Source organism: Neopsephotus bourkii, unplaced genomic scaffold (genome assembly GCF_033783945.1).
Source record: "Neopsephotus bourkii isolate Nb327-2 ecotype Australia unplaced genomic scaffold, CSIRO-AGI_Nbou_v1 NB_567, whole genome shotgun sequence".
Taxonomy (NCBI): domain Eukaryota; kingdom Metazoa; phylum Chordata; class Aves; order Psittaciformes; family Psittacidae; genus Neopsephotus; species Neopsephotus bourkii.
The window spans coordinates 1,106,110-1,128,103 of NW_026901068.1; the positions used below are offsets into that span (position 1 = coordinate 1,106,110).

General features: G+C 38.5%; 1 protein-coding gene across 8 annotated transcripts in view; it reads left to right on the top strand.

Annotated features, from left to right (window-relative positions):
* The window catches only part of NR2C1 (nuclear receptor subfamily 2 group C member 1), a 49,407-nt gene extending 34,787 nt beyond the window's left edge, over positions 1-14,620 (top strand). For all 8 annotated transcript variants that reach the window (XM_061351258.1, XM_061351261.1, XM_061351255.1 and 5 more), the window contains 9 exons: positions 720-867; positions 968-1,058; positions 3,103-3,287; positions 6,251-6,413; positions 6,908-7,029; positions 8,915-9,054; positions 10,886-11,023; positions 13,456-13,561; positions 14,061-14,620. In XM_061351258.1, coding sequence (XP_061207242.1) covers positions 720-867; positions 968-1,058; positions 3,103-3,287; positions 6,251-6,413; positions 6,908-7,029; positions 8,915-9,054; positions 10,886-11,023; positions 13,456-13,561; positions 14,061-14,235 — 1,268 coding nt within the window. In that variant the 3' untranslated portion in view covers positions 14,236-14,620. The remainder of the gene's footprint in view (positions 1-719; positions 868-967; positions 1,059-3,102; positions 3,288-6,250; positions 6,414-6,907; positions 7,030-8,914; positions 9,055-10,885; positions 11,024-13,455; positions 13,562-14,060) is intronic.
* The last annotated feature ends 7,374 nt before the right edge of the window (positions 14,621-21,994 follow it).

Genomic DNA, 21,994 nt, shown 5'->3' on the forward strand with positions numbered 1-21,994 from the left:
TATTTTTGGCTTTATTCTGTACACCTAGAGAGTTCCTCGTAGTGTGTAATATTGTAAGTTTCATTTTGATGTTCTCTAATCTATTCAAAGCAGAGTGATGTATCTGTAGACTAAAGCCCAGATTAATTCCAGCTAGTTTCACTGGGCAATTCAAACTGAAAGTCTGCTGCTTTATCCGAAGTCAGTGATTGTGAGTCAGGATGTTGCCCAGATCGTACGTGGTCTGAACTGAACTTTGTCAGGTTCCTTTTCCCTCTGTACTGTCCAAATTCCTAACTTGAGAAGCATCTTTAAGTGTATCAAGTTATGTGGGTTCAACTCAGACCCACAATCCATGGATAAACAGTGCCATGAATCCCCTACAAATGTACTGAGACCATGGGATAGTGAAATTGAGGGAAGGAAAAGCTGTAAGCCTCCACTTAAAATCCAAATTAAAAATAAGGTATAAGGGGATTTCTTGCTTTACTGGAACTTGAAAAATGTAGTGTCTATATGTTTTGTCTCAGACTTTGACTACGATGTCATTTCATTAAGAACAAATCAAATTCAGGTTATATTTTTAGGCAAGTTGTTAGCTTACTGGTTATAGGAACTTTTTAAAGTTATTTTGAGAATCATTATTAAAATTGCAGATCAAATACAGAGAGGAAAAGGGGATTATTTCTTAGTCTGTAATTTGGGATGTGACTTAATAGTTGCATATTTTTTTTTATTAGCTGTGCAGTGTGAGAGGAAACCTATTGAAGTGTCAAGAGAAAAATCTTCAAACTGTGCAGCTTCTACAGAAAAGATCTACATTCGGAAAGATCTTCGTAGTCCATTAGCAGCAACTCCAACTTTTATAACAGACAATGAAACAGCAAGGTATGTACATTCTACTCAGAAGCAGCCATCTCTCTTTCCCGAAAGAGGAAAAACTACCATGAAATGAATCAGAATTAAAATGTTTGCTGTTTTCTGTCAGATCAACAGGTCTGCTGGAATCAGGGATGTTGGTTAACATTCATCAGTCTGCAGTAAAATCTGAGCCTACTGTAATGATGACTCCAGAAAAGGTATCTGATGATATGACTGTAGGGTGTTCTGTTTTATTATTGTAGTGGATGGGAACCTAGCTTGGAGTTGATTCCCACTCATGACCGAGAGACACAACAAAGTATGTTTTTGACTGAGTATTTGATAAAGTGTATATATTTGTGTTCATTATGGCTATTTATTGGAAAGAGACAGGAAAACAGAAGGGTGCAGGTGTTCTCTGACCTTCATACTTGGCTGCACCAGGGTGCCTGGCCAGTGCTCTCATTGTGGACAACAGTGAGATCATGAGAAACTGCATGGCCCCACAAGTAAACAATTACAGATCTAGCATAAAGCTGATTGTTTTTCTAAAGGTGTAAGAGTGGGACTCTCTTGTAGCTGAATCCGAAGCCTCATCTATGGGTGGACACACCACATAGGAGTTTTCCCAGTTATCTGGAACTCCTGGCATTAGCTGCAACAGGCCTTCCCAGCTTGAAGCATGGGCCTGGATGATGATACGGTGGTAATTGGTGATGTATTTTGTCTTAATCACTGTTCTCTCTATGTAGTAGTTATTTGGTGCATTGCTAATTTTCCTCTTTGCTGTACATATATATATATCTGATTTGCTTTATTGTGCCTGTTTACTGTAACTATAGATATATGCCTGATTCGTGTTGGTATGCTTGTTTGCGTTAGTGTACTTTTTAATAAACTGTGTGTGTTACATGGCTAGTGTGGGATCATTTGGTTGAGTACCATGCCTGTTCGTGGAACAGTTGTGCTTCTGTTTTGTTAAATTCATGTTTAGAACACTCCTTTACAAGATGAGCCAGTGTTGTAAATGATTTCTCTTCTGAAGAATGCTTCTCATATAGAACGCCTCATATAGAAAAACATACTGTCATATAGAAGAATTCTGTTCTCATCTAGAAGAATGCCTCCCATAGTAAAAATACTAAAAACTCTGCAAAGTAAATGCCTTCCTCCACCTTTTTAGAGAGCTTTAAAGGCTGCATTATTTTATTCTGTAATGGGAAGTGTCCTGACACTTGGGTATTTCTTTCATAGCAATGAAATGAGGTGTTTGCAAAATCTCACACAGAATTATCTATCACAGTGCATTTCATAAATGCTATTAGGTTTTTTCCTACAAATAACTAATTATTTGTAAAGCTAATAAGAGCTATCTCAGGAATAATTTTATTTCCAAGCTGGTTTTCCTTTGTTTCCATTTTGTTGCACTTACTGATCCCCTAAAGCCATGGAGTAACTCGCCTACGCATGCGCAGTAGGAAGCTCGTATTTTTGTAGCCGATATTAAATTGTTTTCCTGTGTTTTGCATCACTTGCTCTGTCTGCAAAGGACCCCATCAAAAGTTGTTTATTCCATTTCACTTTTCTGGCTCTGTCAGTAGAATATGACAGTGCAAGCTAAATAACATGTAGCATGCTGATCATTCTTTGTCATGACAAATGCATGATTACTTGTCTGTAATCATGCATTTTTCCTATATATGTTTTTTGTGGGGCATGGTGGGAGACATGTCTCTGAGCTGCTGCTCAGTACTGAATCACTTTGCTCCCTTGCAGTTAAATAAATACATAAAACCCCTAAAGGCTACAACAGAATTCTTTTTCTGCTTGCTTTTAAAGGGGACTTTTTATCTATTTCTTCTTTTTAAACATTCTTCTACCCTATTGCTACTGACTCATTTACACAAGGAAGGAAGATAAAAATATAATCTAGTGTGAACCCAAGACAACTCTTTATAGTCCGGTGGCTGACGACTGTGGAGATCATAACTTCTCATTCTGCATTTGCTTACTATTTGTAGCATTCTTTCTGCAATTACTAGACAGTTATTGCTTGTAAAAGTAAATGTTTAAATGTTTCATATTTTAGAAGTAGTGCAGTGTCTAATTGCTGCATGATGATCACCCATTAACTAAAGCAAATAATTTTCTTACAGGTCTCTTCACGTGCTCAATTCTTCATTTGCGTAGAAGTTAGATTCTTCTATTGCAAGTTAACTGCTGCCAATATGAGAGAATTAAACACTGTGCTTTTTCCCTTAGGTTGAAGCATGTCAGGGAGATCTGAGTACACTGGCAAATGTGGTGACTTCATTAGCAAATCTCGGTAAATGCAAAGACATGTCACAAAGCAGTACAGACCTATCTATGATTGAGAGCTTAAGTAATGGAGATGCATCGTTATCTGAACTCAAGCAAGATGAACAAGCTAGTACTGATGTTTCAAGGTAAGGCATGTTACACTTGAAAAGAGTATTCTTTCTGAGGTCTCTGTCAATTCTGACCATTAATTAAATCCTTACAATGAAGGAAAGTTGTTGGCATTAAGAATAATAGTAATAGCAGCCTAAGCTCAGATAGAACATAAATCTTGTAAGACTCTTCCACCTGAAATAATAATTAAATTATTTAATTTGTTCTACTCAAAATTAATTGCAATGTGTTACAGCTGATTTTCTTACCTTTTGGTTGGCCTTAATGTGCATTAGATCTTGTACTATAGTCTTAGTACCTTTTATCATCCTGGAAAGCTGGTTTTTACAGATCCCATCTGTGTAATTAGTTTAATGTCTGTAACTGTTAATCACCTTAAAAGCTTAAAAAACATTTTCTTTCTCCACAGAATTCCCACCATCAATACAAACACATTCACAGAATGTCATAGAATCAGAGAACAGTTTGGGTAGGATCTTTAAATATCATCATCCAACCCACCTGCCACAGGCAGGGGCACCTTCCACTAGACCAAGTTGCTCAAAGCTCCATCCAGCCTGGCCTTGAACACTGCCAGGGACGAGGCAGGCACAACTTCTCTTGGGCAACCTGTTCCAGTGTCCCACCACCCTCAGTAAAGAACTCCTTCCTAATACCTAACCTAAATCTACCCTCTGTGAGTTAAAGCCATTCCCTCTTTTCCTGTCACTACTTGCTCTTATAAAAAATCCTTCTCCAGATTTCTTGTAGGGCCCCTTAGGTACTGGAAGGCTGCTCTAAGGTCTCCTGGAGCCTTTTCCAGGCTTAACAAGCCCAACTCTCTCAGCCTGTCTTCACAGGAGAGGCACTTCAAACCTTTGATCATCTTTGTGGCCTCCTCTAAACTTGTTCCAAGTAGCTCCAATATTTTTCAGACTTGTGGTTTGCACTGGTTTTAACTGAGCCCCCAGTTTATATACTGGGCATGACGTGCTGTGGTATGGAATACCCCTTTGGCTAGTTTGGGTCAGGTGTCCTGTCCCTGCTTTCTCCCAGCTTCCCCTCCTCCCTGGCAGAGCATGAGAAAGTCCTTGGTCAGAGTAAACGTTACTGAGCAACAACTAAAAACATCGGTGTTATCAGCATTGTTCCCAGGCTGAAAATCAAAAACACAGCACTGCACCAGCTACTAAGGAGAAAGATGACTGCTACTGCTGAACCCAGGACACTCATACTGACTGAACCACTTAACGTGGTTTTGGGCAGCCTGATCTAGTTCAAGATGTCCATGCTCATTGCAGGGGGGTTGGACTAGATGACCTCTGAAGGTCTGTTCCAACCCAAACTCTTCTTATTCTATGAAATAACAATATTTCCCCTATGTTTTCTACTGCTTTGTATATTATGCAAGCAGGATGCATTTTTTTCTGCTCCTTTCTTTCTGTGCTGCTTAGAAAGTCAATGTGACATTATTTGGTGTTGATTTGACCTTTTGCTGTGTCATTCTAGGTGAAGAATATAAGAATATGCTGTTTAAATAGTATTGTTGTACATGCTGATAAACTTCATTTCAGTAGTACAGACTTCCAAAAAGCTGTGCTCATCTTTTATTTTGTTATTTCCTGGCACTTTCAGATACTTGCTTTTGCCAACTTCAGTGTTTCTGTTCAGTTTTAAACACCTATGAAAAGGCATCCAGTTCTCTCAGCCAGAGAGCTTGAAAGAGCCCTGACTCAGCTTAATGTGTACCCTTGTCCAATAGGCTACCTGACAGATTTACAGTGGGGAGGTTCAAGTTAAATACTTCTATGAAAGGAAGCAGAAGTCACTAAAGGAGAAACTAAAATTTTTCACATAAATCTTTGCCAGGCCCTATGCCAGCTTGATCTAACAGACACGGATGTTCACAGAAGAAAAGGAGTTTAAGGGATTTCAGGAAGCAAGTTTTATCCATCTGCTTTTCTTGTATTTAACAATATTCCATTGCTGAAATTCAGATCTTCTAGCAGAAGTCCAGTAATACAGTTTCTGTGGCTTACCATAAATGCATTCCCTTTATGTCTACTTTCTGTATGCTAGAGACAGAAAACATCTCAGGTGTGTCTGTGTAGTCCACTTCTATCTATTCAGTCCACTTGTGCCTGCCCCAGTCGCCCTCATGTACACATCAAGTTATATAGGCTAGTGCAGGACCTAAACCTAGTTCATTTACCATCACAAGCCTGAGGCTGTGGCAGCAGCTCTTTTATTGTGATGTTTTGTTTGGATGTAAATAATTATGTCAAATATAGTAAACATTCAGGGGTTTAAAATGTTAATGAATTTAGATAGCTAGGGACTGTGGGGAAACAGAAGGTGGCAAAGTTCTAGACTGGACTGTTGTCAAGCAGCAAAATAACAACTAATCTATATCTGTGCTTGTCCTGACATCTCCTCTGTAATGTTTGTGCATGCAACAGAGCTCACTGCCCCACATCAAAGGGTACTAAGGATGGTATTGAAAGCATGAGAGTGCTTCCTCTTACATATTTAAAAATGGGCTTTTCAAAGTAAGTTGAATCACTTTACCACAATAAAAATCTGTAAAATCTATATGTGCATTAAGCTGTTCCAACAGCAGCCTGATGATTATGTCCTCAGAGCGCTCATGCCAGCGCTCTCAGTAAACTTCACTAAAGAGATCTTGAAAGGCAAACTGTGATTCAGCAGACAGTCAGTATGTCAAAACTGTGAATTTGTTGGCAACTAGTGTGAACAGGATCTGCTGCTAATTTTTGTTTCAGAGCCTCTGTAACTTGGGAGTTCTCAGGGATTTTGTTTGGTGAAGTGTCAGGACAAGCACACTGCTGACAAGATTTCATTTTCCTAATCTGTTTGTTTTGTGCTTTGAAACAGCTAAGTACAGGTTTCAGACATGTGCAAGTACCTCCGAGATTGAAACAGTCTCTAACGTTAAATTTTCTTTTATTTTGTTTGTTTGGTTGTTGTGATCTTACAGGGCATTTGATACTCTTGCGAAAGCATTAAATCCAGGGGAGAGTGCAGCATGCCAGAACTCAGAAAGTATTGATGCCAATGTACAGCTGATTGGTGGAGAATCAAGCCTGAACATCGTTGAAATAGAAGGACCACTACTCAGTGATGCACATGTAGCATTCAGGGTACTTAACAATATTTTTTACTATTGACAATAATCATTTTAATGTAGTCATATAAAATAATGGTCTCATTAAATCTGATTTTGATTTTCTTAGAAGAGTAATTATTTGTTCGGGTATTGTCATTCCTTTCTGATGAATGCACCACTTTTTTTCACTGGTGAACTGTTTGCTTGGGAAGATGGACAGCTCTCTGCTGTGGTTTAGCTGCACTCTTTCTTTTGTAGCTTCTTTAAAAATACAAGGTGATCTATGCAGAAGGGTTTACATAGACAAGTGTCACACAAAGCAGAGTCAGCATCCTCATTCTCCCTTGGTACCAGGTGGATCTCATGCACTCTGCAACTGGATGTTGAGACTCCAGTGTATTTGCCAGCTTATGATTATCTCAACAATTTCACTTTTTCACTTAAACTCTGATTCTTTTTCTTACCATTTTTTTGTGAGGAAAGTAAAATAACTGACTTGGACTTTTTTTTTTCTCCTTTGGTTGCCAGCTCACCATGCCTTCTCCTATGCCTGAATATCTTAACGTTCACTATATCTGTGAATCTGCCTCCAGGCTGCTTTTCTTGTCCATGCACTGGGCACGTTCTATTCCATCTTTCCAAGCATTAGGGTAAGTGGTTACTCCATTCACTTCGTTGTGATTATGCACTTTTAAAGTTTTTATTTGCACTGTCTTCTTCAGGGGCATGTTAAAATATAAATCTACTTAATAAAACTTTGATAGATCTTTGTCATGCAGGTAAATTTTCTGAATCAAAACTACTCCCAGTAGTTTTCAGTCCAGTTCAGGTATTTCGGTTCAGTTTTGAAGTAAAATTTCAGTCCAGTTCAGGTATTCCGGTTCAGTTTTGAAGGAAAAAGGACATTTTATAACAATCAAACACCTGCACTTTAATAATTTTTTAGTAAATAGGGTTTCCTATTATTTTCTTGTTAGCAACATCCCAAACAAAACCGTAGTAATAGTTTCATACAGAAGATAGATAGTTCTGTCCAAGTGGTTTCTTAGTTTCCTTAGTCCTGGCAAGATAGTTGGCTTTGGCATACTGATGCAGTTAACGATATCAAAGTACTGCTTACTTCATCTTCCTCCATCTTTGTAGGCAAGAGAGATTCCTACTGAAATGTTCATCAGTCTGGTTACAGACTCTTCTTTTTTTGAGGCTGCTTAGGTTTGATCAGGTGGTTCTGGTCTAAATTCAATCATTCAGTTCTGCTCTGAGTTTGATCAGCCATAAAGGTCCTCTAAATGGTACATTTCTTTACACACGTACCAGCTGAGTAGCCAGTACACCCTGTTTTTAGTGTTCCTCAGCATAGTCCCTATGACAGGAGATAAATGAGGATGTGACAAATACGTGTAGAAGCTGCATGTACAGTGTCATGTCTACCGTAACAGGAACTTGATCATAGTAAGAAATACTGCTCTAGGTAAGCTCTCTGTGATCTGGTACAGGGCAAGTGTATATTAATCTTTTGTCATTTGGCTGCTTAGTATTGATGATTGTAAATCATCAGAAATGTTCTTGAAGATTACATCAACGTTCTTGCAAAAATCCATTCCATTGTATTCCCGTAGTTGAAATCCTGGTTTTAATGTGCTTTTCTTCTTTGATAGGTCTTGTGCTTCTTTTATATTTCATTATTTTTATTTACTGGCTAAAACTGTGAAACATGGTACCTGAAATTGCCTCCTCATTGCTAGGATTTCCTTTTTAAGGTACCGAGCTCTTGTTAAGCTCTACAAGTTAGAGATGCTTGGCAGTACTCAAAGTTAGGTTACTAATACGCAAGTGCCTCAATATGGATTCATATACCTAATTTTAAGCATTTGGGGAAAAAAAAAACCTGACTAGAGATGAAGTGTAATTTAAGGACTAATTCTTGCAGCAAAGGAATCCTCGTGACTTCTATTTACACTTTGAAGTCTTGTATTTCAAACTCTGTTCCAGACATGAAGGTGATACTGAGCTTCCTGCCTGCTATTTTCTGTAACTTGATCCCATGTTTTCCATTTCACGTATATTTTTAATCTAAAAATTACACCAACATGCCAGATTTCAAGTAGAAGAAAAAGACAACAAACAAACCAGACCTTTGAGCCTGTTCTACATCCACAGTACAGGAACAATGCAAGCTTTCTTTGTCCATGCATGCAAAAAAGAAAAACTAGCATGATGGAATGTGCCTAGACATTGTCATTTACTGTCGCTTCCGCTTTCTTTTACTGTAACTGCAGCTTTTGTGATGGAAATCCATCCATCCCCTTTTAGCTCATTAAACCAAAAATTATTTCTTTACAAAAGTCTCTCTAAACCAAGTATTTTAGTCTTGATATGCAAGTAAAACTGTTTCTGATGCAAGCTTTCATTTTGGTACTGTTTACAATGGCTGAATTAGGTGAATATTTTATGATTTCTTCTTCAGGTAAAAAAAAAAAAAAGTGAATGCAAAAGGCCGAGGTTTTTAACTGAAATTACTGTAATTTTTAACAGGCAGGACAACAGCATATCATTAGTAAAAGCCTGCTGGAACGAACTTTTCACGCTTGGTCTTGCACAATGCTCACAAGTTATGAATGTGGCAACTATATTAGGTGCATTTGTTAATCACCTTCATGGCAGCTTACAGCAAGGTAAGGTGTATGATATGCTCATTGCCAGTCTTGGGGAATTAGTTCATGGGTTTTAAGCTTGGAACTGGCAGAAGCTTTTGCTTATCCTTCAGCTGTTAATGAAAATTTACTGTTTATAGAGGTTTGTTGGTAGCACAGAAACAAAATAACAGTAGAAAATACAGCTCACAAGATGGATTATTTTAGAAATTTCACAGAAGTCACTAATGCTAATACTTAACCCCCAAATTAAAAAGAATAAATTGTCCGTTTATCTGATGTGGGTTAGCATTGCATTTTCTGGGGTTATTTTTAGTGTGTGTGTGTGTGTGTGTGTGCAATGTCTAACAGTGTACTGCTGTTCTGTTAATACTGTCAGCTCAAATTAGGAATTTTTCAGGCTGTTCAGTATCTCCTTGCTGTTCAGAGCTGTGAAACAAAGCAGCAAAATGCCAACTTGGTGATGTATTTCCTTCACATAACTTGGCTTGTTGACATCTGTACACTAGCTTTAGACTACGTGCAAGTCTTCAACATCTTCACAAAGCCTACTTTGTACTTAAGTAATCCTGCAGCCTGCATCTTGTGCATATTATTTACTCAAATGGAAGAGATATCAGCTGCCTCCTCTTTCATTTACAGTGAAGGAAATGTTCTGAGCAGTAGGCGAGTCTTTGAGATAATCTTCTTTGTGTGCTTCTCAACATTCACAGGGTTGTTAGCACTAAAAGCTAAACAGTCAGAAATAGTGTAGTCTTCATCTGTTCATAGCCTTAACGCATTTTTTATAAGGTAGATGCATACAAAAATATTAGCATTTTCAGGCTTAACTGGATTTTGGGGTAATTTGCTATTATATGTATGAAAATTGACTGTTAGTGCTATGCAAAACCAGATTGGTAGGATGTAGAGAAACAGCTCACCAAACTAGATTTTTTCCTCTCCTTTTATGATGAGGGTATTAAAAAATTGTTTCTCAGGGGTTTTCATGCTTTAAAATACCCACAAGATCCTCCTGTAGGTAACAATAGTTTATAATTAAACTGATTAAATGACTAAATGTACAGCTAAAGATACTCTCAGATTTGTGAATGTCTTTAAAGAGATACAAATGGAATTTAAGGAGTTCCATTGGTCTGTATAATTTTAAGCGTGTTCACCAAAAACGGTATTGTAGTAATTAATCATGTTTTTACCATTACTACAAGTATGTATTTGTGCTCTCTAATTTGAATGCAAAAATCAGAAATTCATAACCAGTATCTTCCGGTTGTGTAGCATGCCAGCTGCAGCATCTCCAAGAGATAGCAATTTTGTGGGGCCCAGGGAACCTAGTTTGATGGATTGTGAAGGGGACAGTATCAGCTATTACTGACCCAAGGGGAACAGCTCTGCACAACTACACATTCCCCTAAATGCAAATCACGAAAGGTATAGTGCACCTTCTTTTCCAGCAGTAGCATGGTCTTGGACTGACTGAAATAACCCACGATACGGTACACTAACCTAATCTCATGGCCCCTGACCCTTAGAGTGCAGATCTGCAGTAGTAGTGTATTGTTTGCTTGTAGTCTTTCCCTTCCTCAGATCATTTCAAGTTCTAGTCCACCCCTGGTTACTGGAGTGGCAGGAGGAGACCTAACTGTACAATGTGAAGGGGGAAAAAAAGCTTGTTATGGTTCATGATTGTTGGTGTCAAGATTATTCAGACCTAGTATGTGAGTTCATAGTCAGCACAGATTCCCCACTGTTGGACTCTTAATAAAATTTTTATTTAAAAAATCCAGTGTGATCATATTTTGTGCATGTGCATTGACTCAGGGGTCTTTTATTTATGTGTGTATTGACTTAGATAAGCTGTCAACAGACAGAGGAAAACTAGTAATGGAGCATATCTTCAAATTGCAAGAGTTCTGCAACAGCATGGTTAAGCTTTGCCTAGATGGATATGAATATGCGTATTTGAAAGCAATCGTCCTCTTCAGTCCTGGTATGTAGTATTACAAATGTTAAACTTTAATCTGCGCTAATTTTTGCTATGTAACTTGTGCCTGTTTTCGTTTCATGCAGTTACTATCACCTGTATAATTATTGCCTCGTTTGTTGAGGAGCCTTGGAAGGTTTGTAATGAGGCCTGTAGGAAGAGGAGGGTTAATCTTAATGTAAATAGTTGAATGTTGCTTTGAAGACTTTTACTCTTGCCTCTACCACTGATGTTTTACAAAATACTTATTTATTTATCACTTTTAATTTTGTGCCTCCTTACTAGGGTACTTTTTCTGAGGACCTGTAGTTTAATTTTCAGAAGTGTTGCTCTTGCACATTCAGCTGAGATGGATTGAAATTGGGCTTTTAATGTATGAAAGACCATCTTCCTCAGCATCCATTCTCATATGCAAAATTACAGAAACACATCACCTCACTTCACATAGATATTTTGGAAATAAGTGTTACATGTAGCATATCTGGTGAATAAGCACCACAAACATTCCCATGTATTGTTACTTTTGTCTTCTTAGAAGATTGCCTAATGTACCCCAAGTGCCGTTAATGGACATACATTAGACAGTGAAGATAAAATAATGATTATTTTTCCCCCGGGAGATTAGTCTACAAGATGGAAGAAGAGTAGTCCTCTGGTTATGACAGTGACTGAATAGATTATCTAGCGCAATGTCTACTAGGGTTCATGAGATGATCTGTTGGCCTGTCTGAAGAATCACTCCAGAATAGACACCAGAAAATACTTCTTTGTGAACCTCACACTTGCAAAGCGATACTTACATACTTGTTTAATCAGAAGTTAATTTGTCTCCTCCCAGCTAGATTGTATAACACAAAAGGTAGAAGGAAACATATCTTGGGAAAAGGCATGATTGAGATGATTTTCTTTAGCTCACATGCTTTCAGGATAGCATTCCAAATGATGCGTAGCTGCTTTCATGACAATGTGTTGTCAGTATTGATCCTATGAGCCGTGTAATGAAATCTTCATGTATCTGAAAGTCATGTTCAATAATACCTTTAGTAGAAAGGATGTTCTGTCAAGTGATTCATAGGTCAGACATTATGATTTCAGGGATTTTTCTGCTCTGCTGCAGGATGGGGCTGGGTTGCACATGTGGCAGGGTCCTGAGGTAAGAACATCTGCTGTAGGAGGCCCTACTGATTTACTATCTTCCATAGCTGGAGACTTGGAAGATTACTGAAAATCATCTGTGCCATGCCAGCTCTTTTACTGTCAGAAGACAACCTTGGGCAGAGGAGTGTAAAGGAGTGCTGAGAAGGCTTTGCATCTTCATAAGCGGCTGCTTGTCTACAAGCAGTGGTCTTCAAACTACTGTTTTCAAAAGTTGACTTATAGGTGTGTTTCTGACATTGCTCTAAAAGCAGCATCATGAAGGGATGCATATTGCATGTCAGTGACACTTCTTCAAAATGAATTCCTTCTTTCCAAACTTACTAAGCTCTTGTCCTCTGCATTAATTTGAAGCCATGCTTTTGGAATGACTGAATTACTGTATAGGATGAAATATTCCTCTGTGAAGCAATGTGTTTAGGGAAGTCCAGTGATTCATGTAATTGTTTTGAAAGCTTCTAGGCCAAACCCTCCTGATTTTCTTGACACAAGGCCATATATTTGGAGAGGAGTGATTGTTAGAAATAATCTTTTATCTGACATCATTTGGCAGCTCATTTATGATCCCATTTCTGAAAAATAAAATCTACATGATTTGTCATGCTGCTATGACAGTAAAATATTTACATTAAGATGGATGGATAATAAAAATTACAGACCACATAAAGTGTTCAGAGCCAGCAGATAATAATTTCCAAATGTGACTTGGCAGTTAGGTTAATACCCTTTCATTTTAGCAAGATTTACATTTCAAGTGTTTAAGCTAAAAATAATGTTTAACACATTTGAAAGTTTTGCACCAAACAGTTGGAAAAGAATAATCTGCTCCATATCTTCTCCAGTTTTTAGGAAACAAGTGCTTCATAGCCTTTTATTCTGCTTTTTCCACTGATCTTAATTTTATCCTTTGCGTCCCACCCAAATGCTATCTGTGCATACAATTGTCCAGTAAATGTGAGTGTATTGAAACAATGCTACATAGAGAACAGAGCTGTATGATTGAGATTGATGTAACACTGCAAGCACTACCTTTATTTGAATTCTTGTTGTGGTTTAAACCAAGGCAAATCTTCAAAATGTCCGGTTGTATTTCTAAAGAACTAAACAAAATATAAACGTAGAATAAGTATGGTGAGTTAAAGCAATGTCCTCCACTAAAAGTGTGAAGTTGCTACAGCTACCAAATGATGATTTTGGTATGCTTACAGATAGATAATCTCTATGGATTTTAGTCTGTCTTATCTAGAACAGGTATAACAATGTAGAGTGGGTTTTTTTTCCAGATCATCCAGGTCTAGAAAATGTGGTACAGATTGAGAAATTTCAAGAAAGAGCTTACATGGAGTTCCAAGACTATGTAACAAAAGCATATCCGGATGATACTTACAGGTCTGTAAACTTACTTGATTGATTCTTTTTTCAGAGCACTGGTGATTATTTCTTGTAATAAATATGTACATTTTCTTCTTGCTTCTGTAAAGGTAAGAAATGATCTTTAGAGCACTTGAAATATTATGCAGGTACTCATACATATTATGAGTATTATTTATCTACTCATTCATTATTCATTTCCAAACTGAAATATTGGAAATAAATATTTTTAATGTTTGAATTGCATCTACTTGGGAGTATTTCCTCATTTAGTCTTAAGTCCAAACATGATACTGTCCCTGTAATTGACATGCATAATCATGTTTTTTGTACTGTTTAAAGACATGTCTGAACATAAATTTAATACTGTCCTGATTTAAATATTTAAGCCTTTCAGGAACTAGATACAGCAAATTTTGGCCAGTATTGTCATTTGTTATTTTTTCCCCTTACTGATAACATGAATAACACCAAAATCTGTGACCACAACTAACTTTTTACCCAACTTGCTTTCTAGACTGTCTAGACTTCTTCTCAGATTGCCTGCTCTGAGGCTGATGAGTGCTGCCATCACTGAAGAACTGTTCTTTGCAGGACTAATTGGCAACGTTCAGATTGACAGCATCATCCCATATATTCTGCGAATGGAGACAACGGACTACAACTCCCAGATAATCAGTCATACAATATAAAAGTACTAGTCAAGTATTCCGTACCATGGCAGTCATGCTGATGTAAATGCATACCCTGTCTCCAAGAGATGGCAATAAGCCTTCCCACGCACCTTTTCAAAGAAGGCTAATATTCCTCCTTTCCAGTACACTTGGGAAACGTGATGGAGTGTATTAAGGAATATAGGATCACTTCCTATTTTTCATCTGATCTTCAAGGACTTGTAAATTTACTTGGTATCTGAAGAAAGTCAAGAATTGTCCATCCTATTTTTATAGATAGATGAACTTGGAATATTTGTTTATGAAGTCCAAGCTTGTGAAGAAGCTGAAGAAGCTTTGACTGAACTAAGGTATCTCAACTTAGTTTGATGGTTTGGAGAAATAAATTAACTTCTCTCTCTGAGTTGCGTTTTCATTGTTTTGCTACTAGTTCTTTCTTACTGGTCAAATGGAAAATACATGATCAAACATCCTGAACAGGTCAGGGTTTCCATGGCAGCAAGACTGTTATAACCAAACATAGTTTTCCATTTGTTTTAAAGAGAGATTTGTTTCTTGTTGAATGAAACACTGGGCAGTAGAGAACGCTGGAAACGCTGGAAAGTAGGAAAAGTTCACATTTTAAAACACTTTGATGAGAGGTTGCTGCAGTTGATCAATACTGACTGTTTTGTGGGTGCAATGGAATACTGTGTTGTAGTACTACCTCTTGGTAGACATCAGCTGTTTTATACTATGGAAAACTAACAGAGAAGTGTATGCTGCAGGTATTCAGAGACAGCATCGTCCTGCTTTTTCTAGTCTTAGAAGTTAAAGCTTTTTCACACTACCACTTCCTCTGTCATACTCGGTGCACAACAGTGGAGACACTCTAGATGCCTCTTGTGTTCATGTCTTCATTTTTTTTTAATATTGTTAGCCTTTGGCTATGCAGTTCTCTTTTCCAATCAATCTTATATGCTTATTGTTTAAATTTGAGTGTGTCAAATTCAGTGCCCCTCCCTATGTGAGCATGGTCTCGGATGCTTTTCCTGTCCTTATTAGAAGTGGGTCTAGATCCTTCATATATGTTACCTGAGTCATACATACTTCATAGCTACATCTAAGGATGGTTTTTTTCTATCCTGAGGCATGTGCCTCACTGACAAGTAACACTGACATAGTTGCTTCTTGCTTCGTTTTTCAGTGGGCCTTTATACATCCCTAGCACATTTAACAGCTGTTGCTTAAAATACAAATTATCGTAGTAGTAGTGGTCTATCTCTGATGCTAGAATTCAGGATTATATAAACCTTGGATCAAGGCTGAGTTCTGTTTATCACAAATCTTCTCTTTCTCCAGCAACACTGGGTGAGGAAGAGCCTCAGCAACACACATATGATGGCACCAGGAATTGCTCAGCCAAAAGATCATCTTAAATGGGGGTCTTTGCCCGCTCTGCACCAGCAGGTCCAAGGCCACCCTAACACCAGGAGACTACTAGATGAGGCTTCTGTAGTTTTTCTCAGCACCTGAGGACCTCAGCCAGCCAAAAAGAATTGGAGAACTGCCTCTGACACTGACTTTCTGTGTTCTTTTCAATTCCACTACCTGAGCTGTTCGGATCTTCTTCCACCCAAGCTATGTAATTTGAGGTTTTACTACAGGATTGGTCACAGCCAACACCACAGGCAAAGCACTCACTGCAGAGGACCCCTGATGGGATGGCACCGTCTGTCCTGCCCTGCCCTGGCATTTACTGACTTGCTGGAGTACTGACCTGCCTTCAGTGTTGGAGCTGGCTGTGTCTGCTGAGCTCTTCCTACATTCCACCTTTCAAAGGATGCAGGATTCAAGCTCTTCATCTGGGTCCCCTTGGAGAGCAATGTGAGGACTATTGGGTCTTGGGATGTATGCATCTATCTCATCAGCAGGGTTTATGGATATATGAAAGAGTTGCTGCCAATATGCTGTGCTGCTTCTCTCCCCAACAGTTAAGAGGCCCAGCTTGCCATCAGTAGGACCAAGTTGCAGATGGGAGGTGTATAACTCTTCTTCTCTCCTTGGAAATTCTGACCCTACTTGCTAGCCCTTTGCTGTCCTTGACCTGCTTCTAGCACTAACAGGCATGGAAGATTTAAAGTCCTCTGTTAAACTTTTTAAGGAAGCTGACGGCACATTGTTCCTGAGTATTTTGGAAAGTGGTTTCCCAGGCATTCTAATAATCTTGGAAGCGTTGTACTCCAGTATTCTCCACACTCATGTAACCCAGATAATAGTAAGACAGAAATATTATCTTGTTTCCCTTTTAAATGCAGTACATTGTGCAAATCTCTCTCCCATCCTTACAGAAATCTTTAAATCCATCATTTGAGCCTCAGGTATCATACACAGTTCTTGGTTTACGGCTGGTCAAAAGATTCGGCTCACACAGCCTCTTCCATGGGACCATCCTGTTTCAGAGACTCTGGGCAGAGAAGAGATTCAGAGCAGCCCTGCAGAGAAGGACTTGGGGGTGCTGGTCGATGAGAAAATGAACATGAGCCGGCTTCAGTGTGCGCTTGCAGCCCAGAAAGCCAACCGTATCCTGGGCTGCATCAAAAGGAGTGTGACCAGCAGCTCGAAGGAGGTGATCCTGCCCCTTTATTCTGCTCTCGTGAGACCTCACCTGGAGTATTGTGTGCAGTTCTGGTGTCCTCAACATAAGAAGGACATGGAACTGTTGGAACAAGTCCAGAGGAGAGCCACGAGGATGATCGGGACTGGAGCACCTCACATATGAAGATTGGCTGAGAAAGTTGGGGCTGTTGAGCCTGGAGAAGAGAAGGCTGCGTGGAGACCTCATAGCAGCCTTCCAGTATCTGAAGGGGGCCTATAGGGATGCTGGGGAGGGATTCTTCATTAGGAACTGTAGTGACAGGACAAGGGGTAATGGGTTAAAACTTAAACAGGGGAAGTTTAGATTGGATATAAGGAGGAAATTCTTTCCTGTTAGGGTAGTGAGGCACTGGAATAGGTTGCCTGGGGAGGTTGTGAATGCTTCATCCCTGGCAGTGTTCAAGGCTAGGTTGGACGAGGCCTTGGGTAATATGGTTTAGAGCGAGGTGTCCCTGCCCATGGCAGGGGGGTTGGAACTTGATGATCTTAAGGTCCTTTCCAACCCTAACTATTCTATGATTCTGTGACAAACAGAAAATATGAGTCCTGCAGATACTAGTCTTCAGTGACTGAATCCTTTGGCTCATTCCTCTTTATCATAGAGCAGTCCAGGTTGGAAGGGACCTGAAAAGATCATCCAGTGCAACCTTTCACAGGAAAGGGAGCCTAGATGAGATTATCTAGCACTCTATCCAGTTCCATCTTATAAGCTTCCACTGGTGGGGACTCCACTGCATTCCTGGGAAGTTGTTGCCGTTACTGATTGTTCTTAGCATAAGCAAATTCTTTCTTATATCCAGATCTCCAAGATTTTCCAAAGATTATAGACAGTTGCCTTGCACCAATGTCAGACACTTAATACCTTAGGGTGAATTTCTTCTGCACCTATGGACTTTTTTGGGTTGAGCCCTTGCAGGAGGCTGCAGACCAGTCCTTCCTCCACTGCTGGTGGGTCAACACATTGTCAGAGCTATTTGATCCTGTGCTCTGTGGTCCAGCTCTGCTGGTAAAGACAGAGGCAAAGAAGATGCTGAGAACCTCTGCCTTGTCAGCATGACCACTGAGTATTTTCCCTGCCCTGTTAGGCAGCAGGTCTGCATCTTCCCTGTGCTTCTGCTTACTGCTTGTATATATCTGAAGAACCCTTTTTTCTTGTTCTTGACATCTTTGACCAATTTCAGCCCTAGCTGAGCCCTGGCCTTCATGATCGCATCTCTACATACCCTAGCAAGGTTCTTTTAATCCCTGATGGGAATTTAGCTGCTTTCCATAGGTGGTATGCTGGGGTTTTGCCTTTTTTTTTTTTTTTTTTCTTTTCTTTTTTTTTGTCAGAGTGCTGTTTTGGATGAGATGACCGGAGAACCTTATTTCCTCTGGATTTCTGTTCTTGCTTCCTCTTTGTGCCCTAGTCTGTCTGCATACAAGTTAGCCTACTTCAATAACGTGTGCCCTGCCATTACCACTGACTGCTGGGTCGTGACTACTTTCCTAGGGTGTGTTAACTCAAAAGCACAAGAACCTTGGTCATGTTTCCCATCGGGTTGTTTAAATTCAGGTGTTTGTTGGGAAAAAAAAAACAAACACTTTATGATTCTGGATACCTCTGACATTTGGACCTCCACAAAGCAACTGTGCACACAGACAGCACATTGCAAAGAGCTCTGGCTACTGGTAAGTAACCTTTTATCCAAAAACTTTTCTTACATCTTTTCATAATAATAAATTTTCATCCTAAGTTCAGTATTGATTTAAAGGTAGGGTGCAGCTGCTTTATGCTGCCTATCTTTCTTGTCTTCATGATGAGCTAGAAGCTGGATCCCATACTGCAGGTGGTTGCTTCAGTGTTACTCACTTTGCTTATGAAGATTTTTCATTAGTCATTTAAAAATCATTAATCATTCTTAAGCTATAAATTCATGCTTTTGATAAGGAGTGAGGCGTAACTGGGTTTTCTCAGGAATGGGAGCTTTAAAACAGGTATATTAATGCAGGGATGAACATGTTTCTTCCTTATTTCTGGATGTTAAGCACTGTGGTCATCTGAGAATAATGCAACAGTTCATGGGAAGGTGAAACACAAGTTCTGGTTTTGTTGTTTTGCTTTTTTAATATAACTGCTGCTCAGTTAAATGGAGCATATTGTTATCTTCATCTCAGACCTTCAGTGTTTCCAACACCTATGATCTATTGTCATTTCTAGCCTTGTGAATTAATGTTCTTTGCTCCTAGATGAAAGGCTGGATAATATTGCTGGTTTCCTTCCTGTTGCTGAGTAATGTTGTTAATCAGCTAACAAAAATGTGAATATTAAAGTTCACTTCATCATGGATATTAAAATATCATTATTTTTGTGACCTTTTCACCTTTGATTTATTTTTCAACTTTTTGATCTTCAGCAGTCTGACAGTTTTCAAACCCATCAGGATTTAACCAAGCTGTCACATTCACTAGCCAAAAAATAAAAAGTCTCTCTGACAACAGAAGGACAAGTTTAGTTTCAACAACTTTAAATTTGTCAATATTCAGAGCAAGAAAAATCGTTTACATATAAATCACATGAAAGGCATAACAATTTTATACTTTTCAGAACCCTGTCTTGTAAAGATGGGAGTGATGCTACACGCATAATAAGCTTACTGGTTCAAACATTCTTCATGGAAGTGTATGTTGTACATAAACCCATGGGTTTATGTTGCTTGTTTCATACTGGTTAAGTTCCTGGTGCAAATGATTGTTATAAACTTTTCAGAAATACACTTATTGCAATACTTTCTGCAGTTACAACCTTATCTGTCCGTGCCGTTACTGTCTTTGTGTGTTCTCCAGTGTGGGTGAAGGTCAGTCTGTTCAGTTTGAAACCAGTCTGGTTTGTTCAGCGGTGGCAGTTTGCTAGTACGGCCACTTTAGTGTAAGCACTACAACGTCACTGTAATTGTCTTGCTGTTGTATTAAAATAAAATCACTGTGGATGTCTTGAAAGCTGCCTAAATTGGTAAATTCTATTTTGGCTGTATTTTTTAAAATAAACTGTAAGTTTCTATTCTAGAAAACAGTGGCAATAACCTATTACTTGATGTTTTATATGGATTGAATGACACACCTAAACCAGTGTATATATGATTACAAAGAGTTTGTGGATCTTTTACACTTTTATTACACAGTGTAGTACTGTCACTTGTATTCAGTCTCTGGGATTTGTGATAGCTGCAATATCTTGCTGTTTGCTCCTCTTTGCTGCTATTAACTTTTTATTTCCATGCTTACTACTTTCTGCCCTATGAATTTGAAAATGTAATAATTGTAAAATTTAATTTACCAATTTTTTTTCTTTTGGAAACACTCCATAGAAATATGTATTGTAATGAACCCTGATCAAATATCTTCATGTTATATCATGCAATAATGTATACTTGGGTATGATTATTTGATTCATTATGGAGCAGTTTTAGGTTGGAAGTTAGGGTATGATGGAACACAGTTTTTTCCTTTTGAAAGAAATACAGCTTTAATTATCTCATTTTTACCTATTGCTGGATAAATAATGAATTTATTATTGTTTAAAATTGTGAAATTATCATGAGTTTTGGTATATTCCAGAATTGATTGAAAAGTGTAATTTTTTTGGTCTTTGTCTCCTGTTATAAATGAATGTGGTGTTTGCATGAATGTGTAGATAATCCAGAACAGCATCCCAAATGAGAAATGAGCTACCATTCTTTCCATGTTTAAATCTGAAATGTTTTTATCATTAAGTAAATTAGTAATGCACTGACACACTGCAGAGAAAATCTAAGGTTCACTGGTAAAAGATGAAGTTTGGATGATATAATGAGTTACCTAATGGTGGCAGCTGGAAATAAGCATGAAGAGTCTCTTCCCCGTAAAAGCTTACTTCAGGCTTTCTTCTGGAGTAAGTTCACTAAATTCCTGGAGTAAGTAAGTAAGGCAGGTGTTCTCCTGCCTCTGTTCTAAAAGTTCACCTTTCTCAGTACTTAGAATCATAGAACAGTTTGGGTTGGAAGGGACTTTAAAATTATCCTGTTCCAAGCCCCCTGCCATGGGCAGGGACACCTTCCACTAGACCACGTTGCCCCTTGTCCAACTTGGCCTTGAACAATTCCAGGGAGGTGGCATCCACAGCTTCTCTTTTGCATGTCATCCTTTGAGTCATTGAGGAAATGGATTTGAAAAGTACATTCTTGCTTGTTGCACTCTATATCTGTATTAGAAAAGAAGCAACTTACTTGTGTTCAGACTTGAGAGGCTTTTTTACCCTTGAAGAGTCTTAAGTTTTCAAAACCAGAAACTAAAGATTTCTTACAGGTGCATGAGTTATAAAACTCACATTACTTGAGTGATGACACAGCATTTCAATGCTGTCTCCCAAAGATGTCCCAGTAAATTCTCAGGAAGATGCTATACATTTGCACTCCCCTGTATTTGACTATGACATCTGCACCAAGTTCAGGGAGAATTTTGAGCACAGTAGTATGATTCATTGTTCACCCTCATTGACCAAACACATTAACAAAAGCAGTTTAAGTAGATGTGATGGGACTTGAGTAGTTATGAGCTAATGAAATTCTCAGTGGAAGTCTCATTTGACCCAATTAATAGAGAAAAATAGTACAAAGAAATATCAAACTATAATTTGAAGATGCTGTAAAATGTTCCTTCTATTAAGAATGAATTTTAACAAAATCTTCTGTAGGATCACTGTCACATTAACAAGTTCCCTTCTTACAGCTTTGTGTCACAATGCCCCATTCTCCACAGTAGTCTCAGTCTAAGAACCGTGGTGCTGTGAGGATCAATGAAGTGATCCAGATCATTTTCACTCTTGGGAAGAAAACATTATTTAATGGCCAGCAGAGAAAATGCTCATGGAATTATACTGTCAGTCAATGAAAATTACCCCAGTTACAGAAACAACAGTCTCAGAAATAGATTCAAGAGCTGAACCTATCCAATGCTTCAAAAGCTGGCTGACTTAATTGACTTAATTCTGTCATATTTTACACTCCATTGTCAATAATTTATATCAAAATAATGCTTTTTATATATGAAGTTATGGACAACAGAACAAGTGAATTCTGACTGCAAATGTTCCTGGCTTTCTGCTTGCTCATGTACAATTACC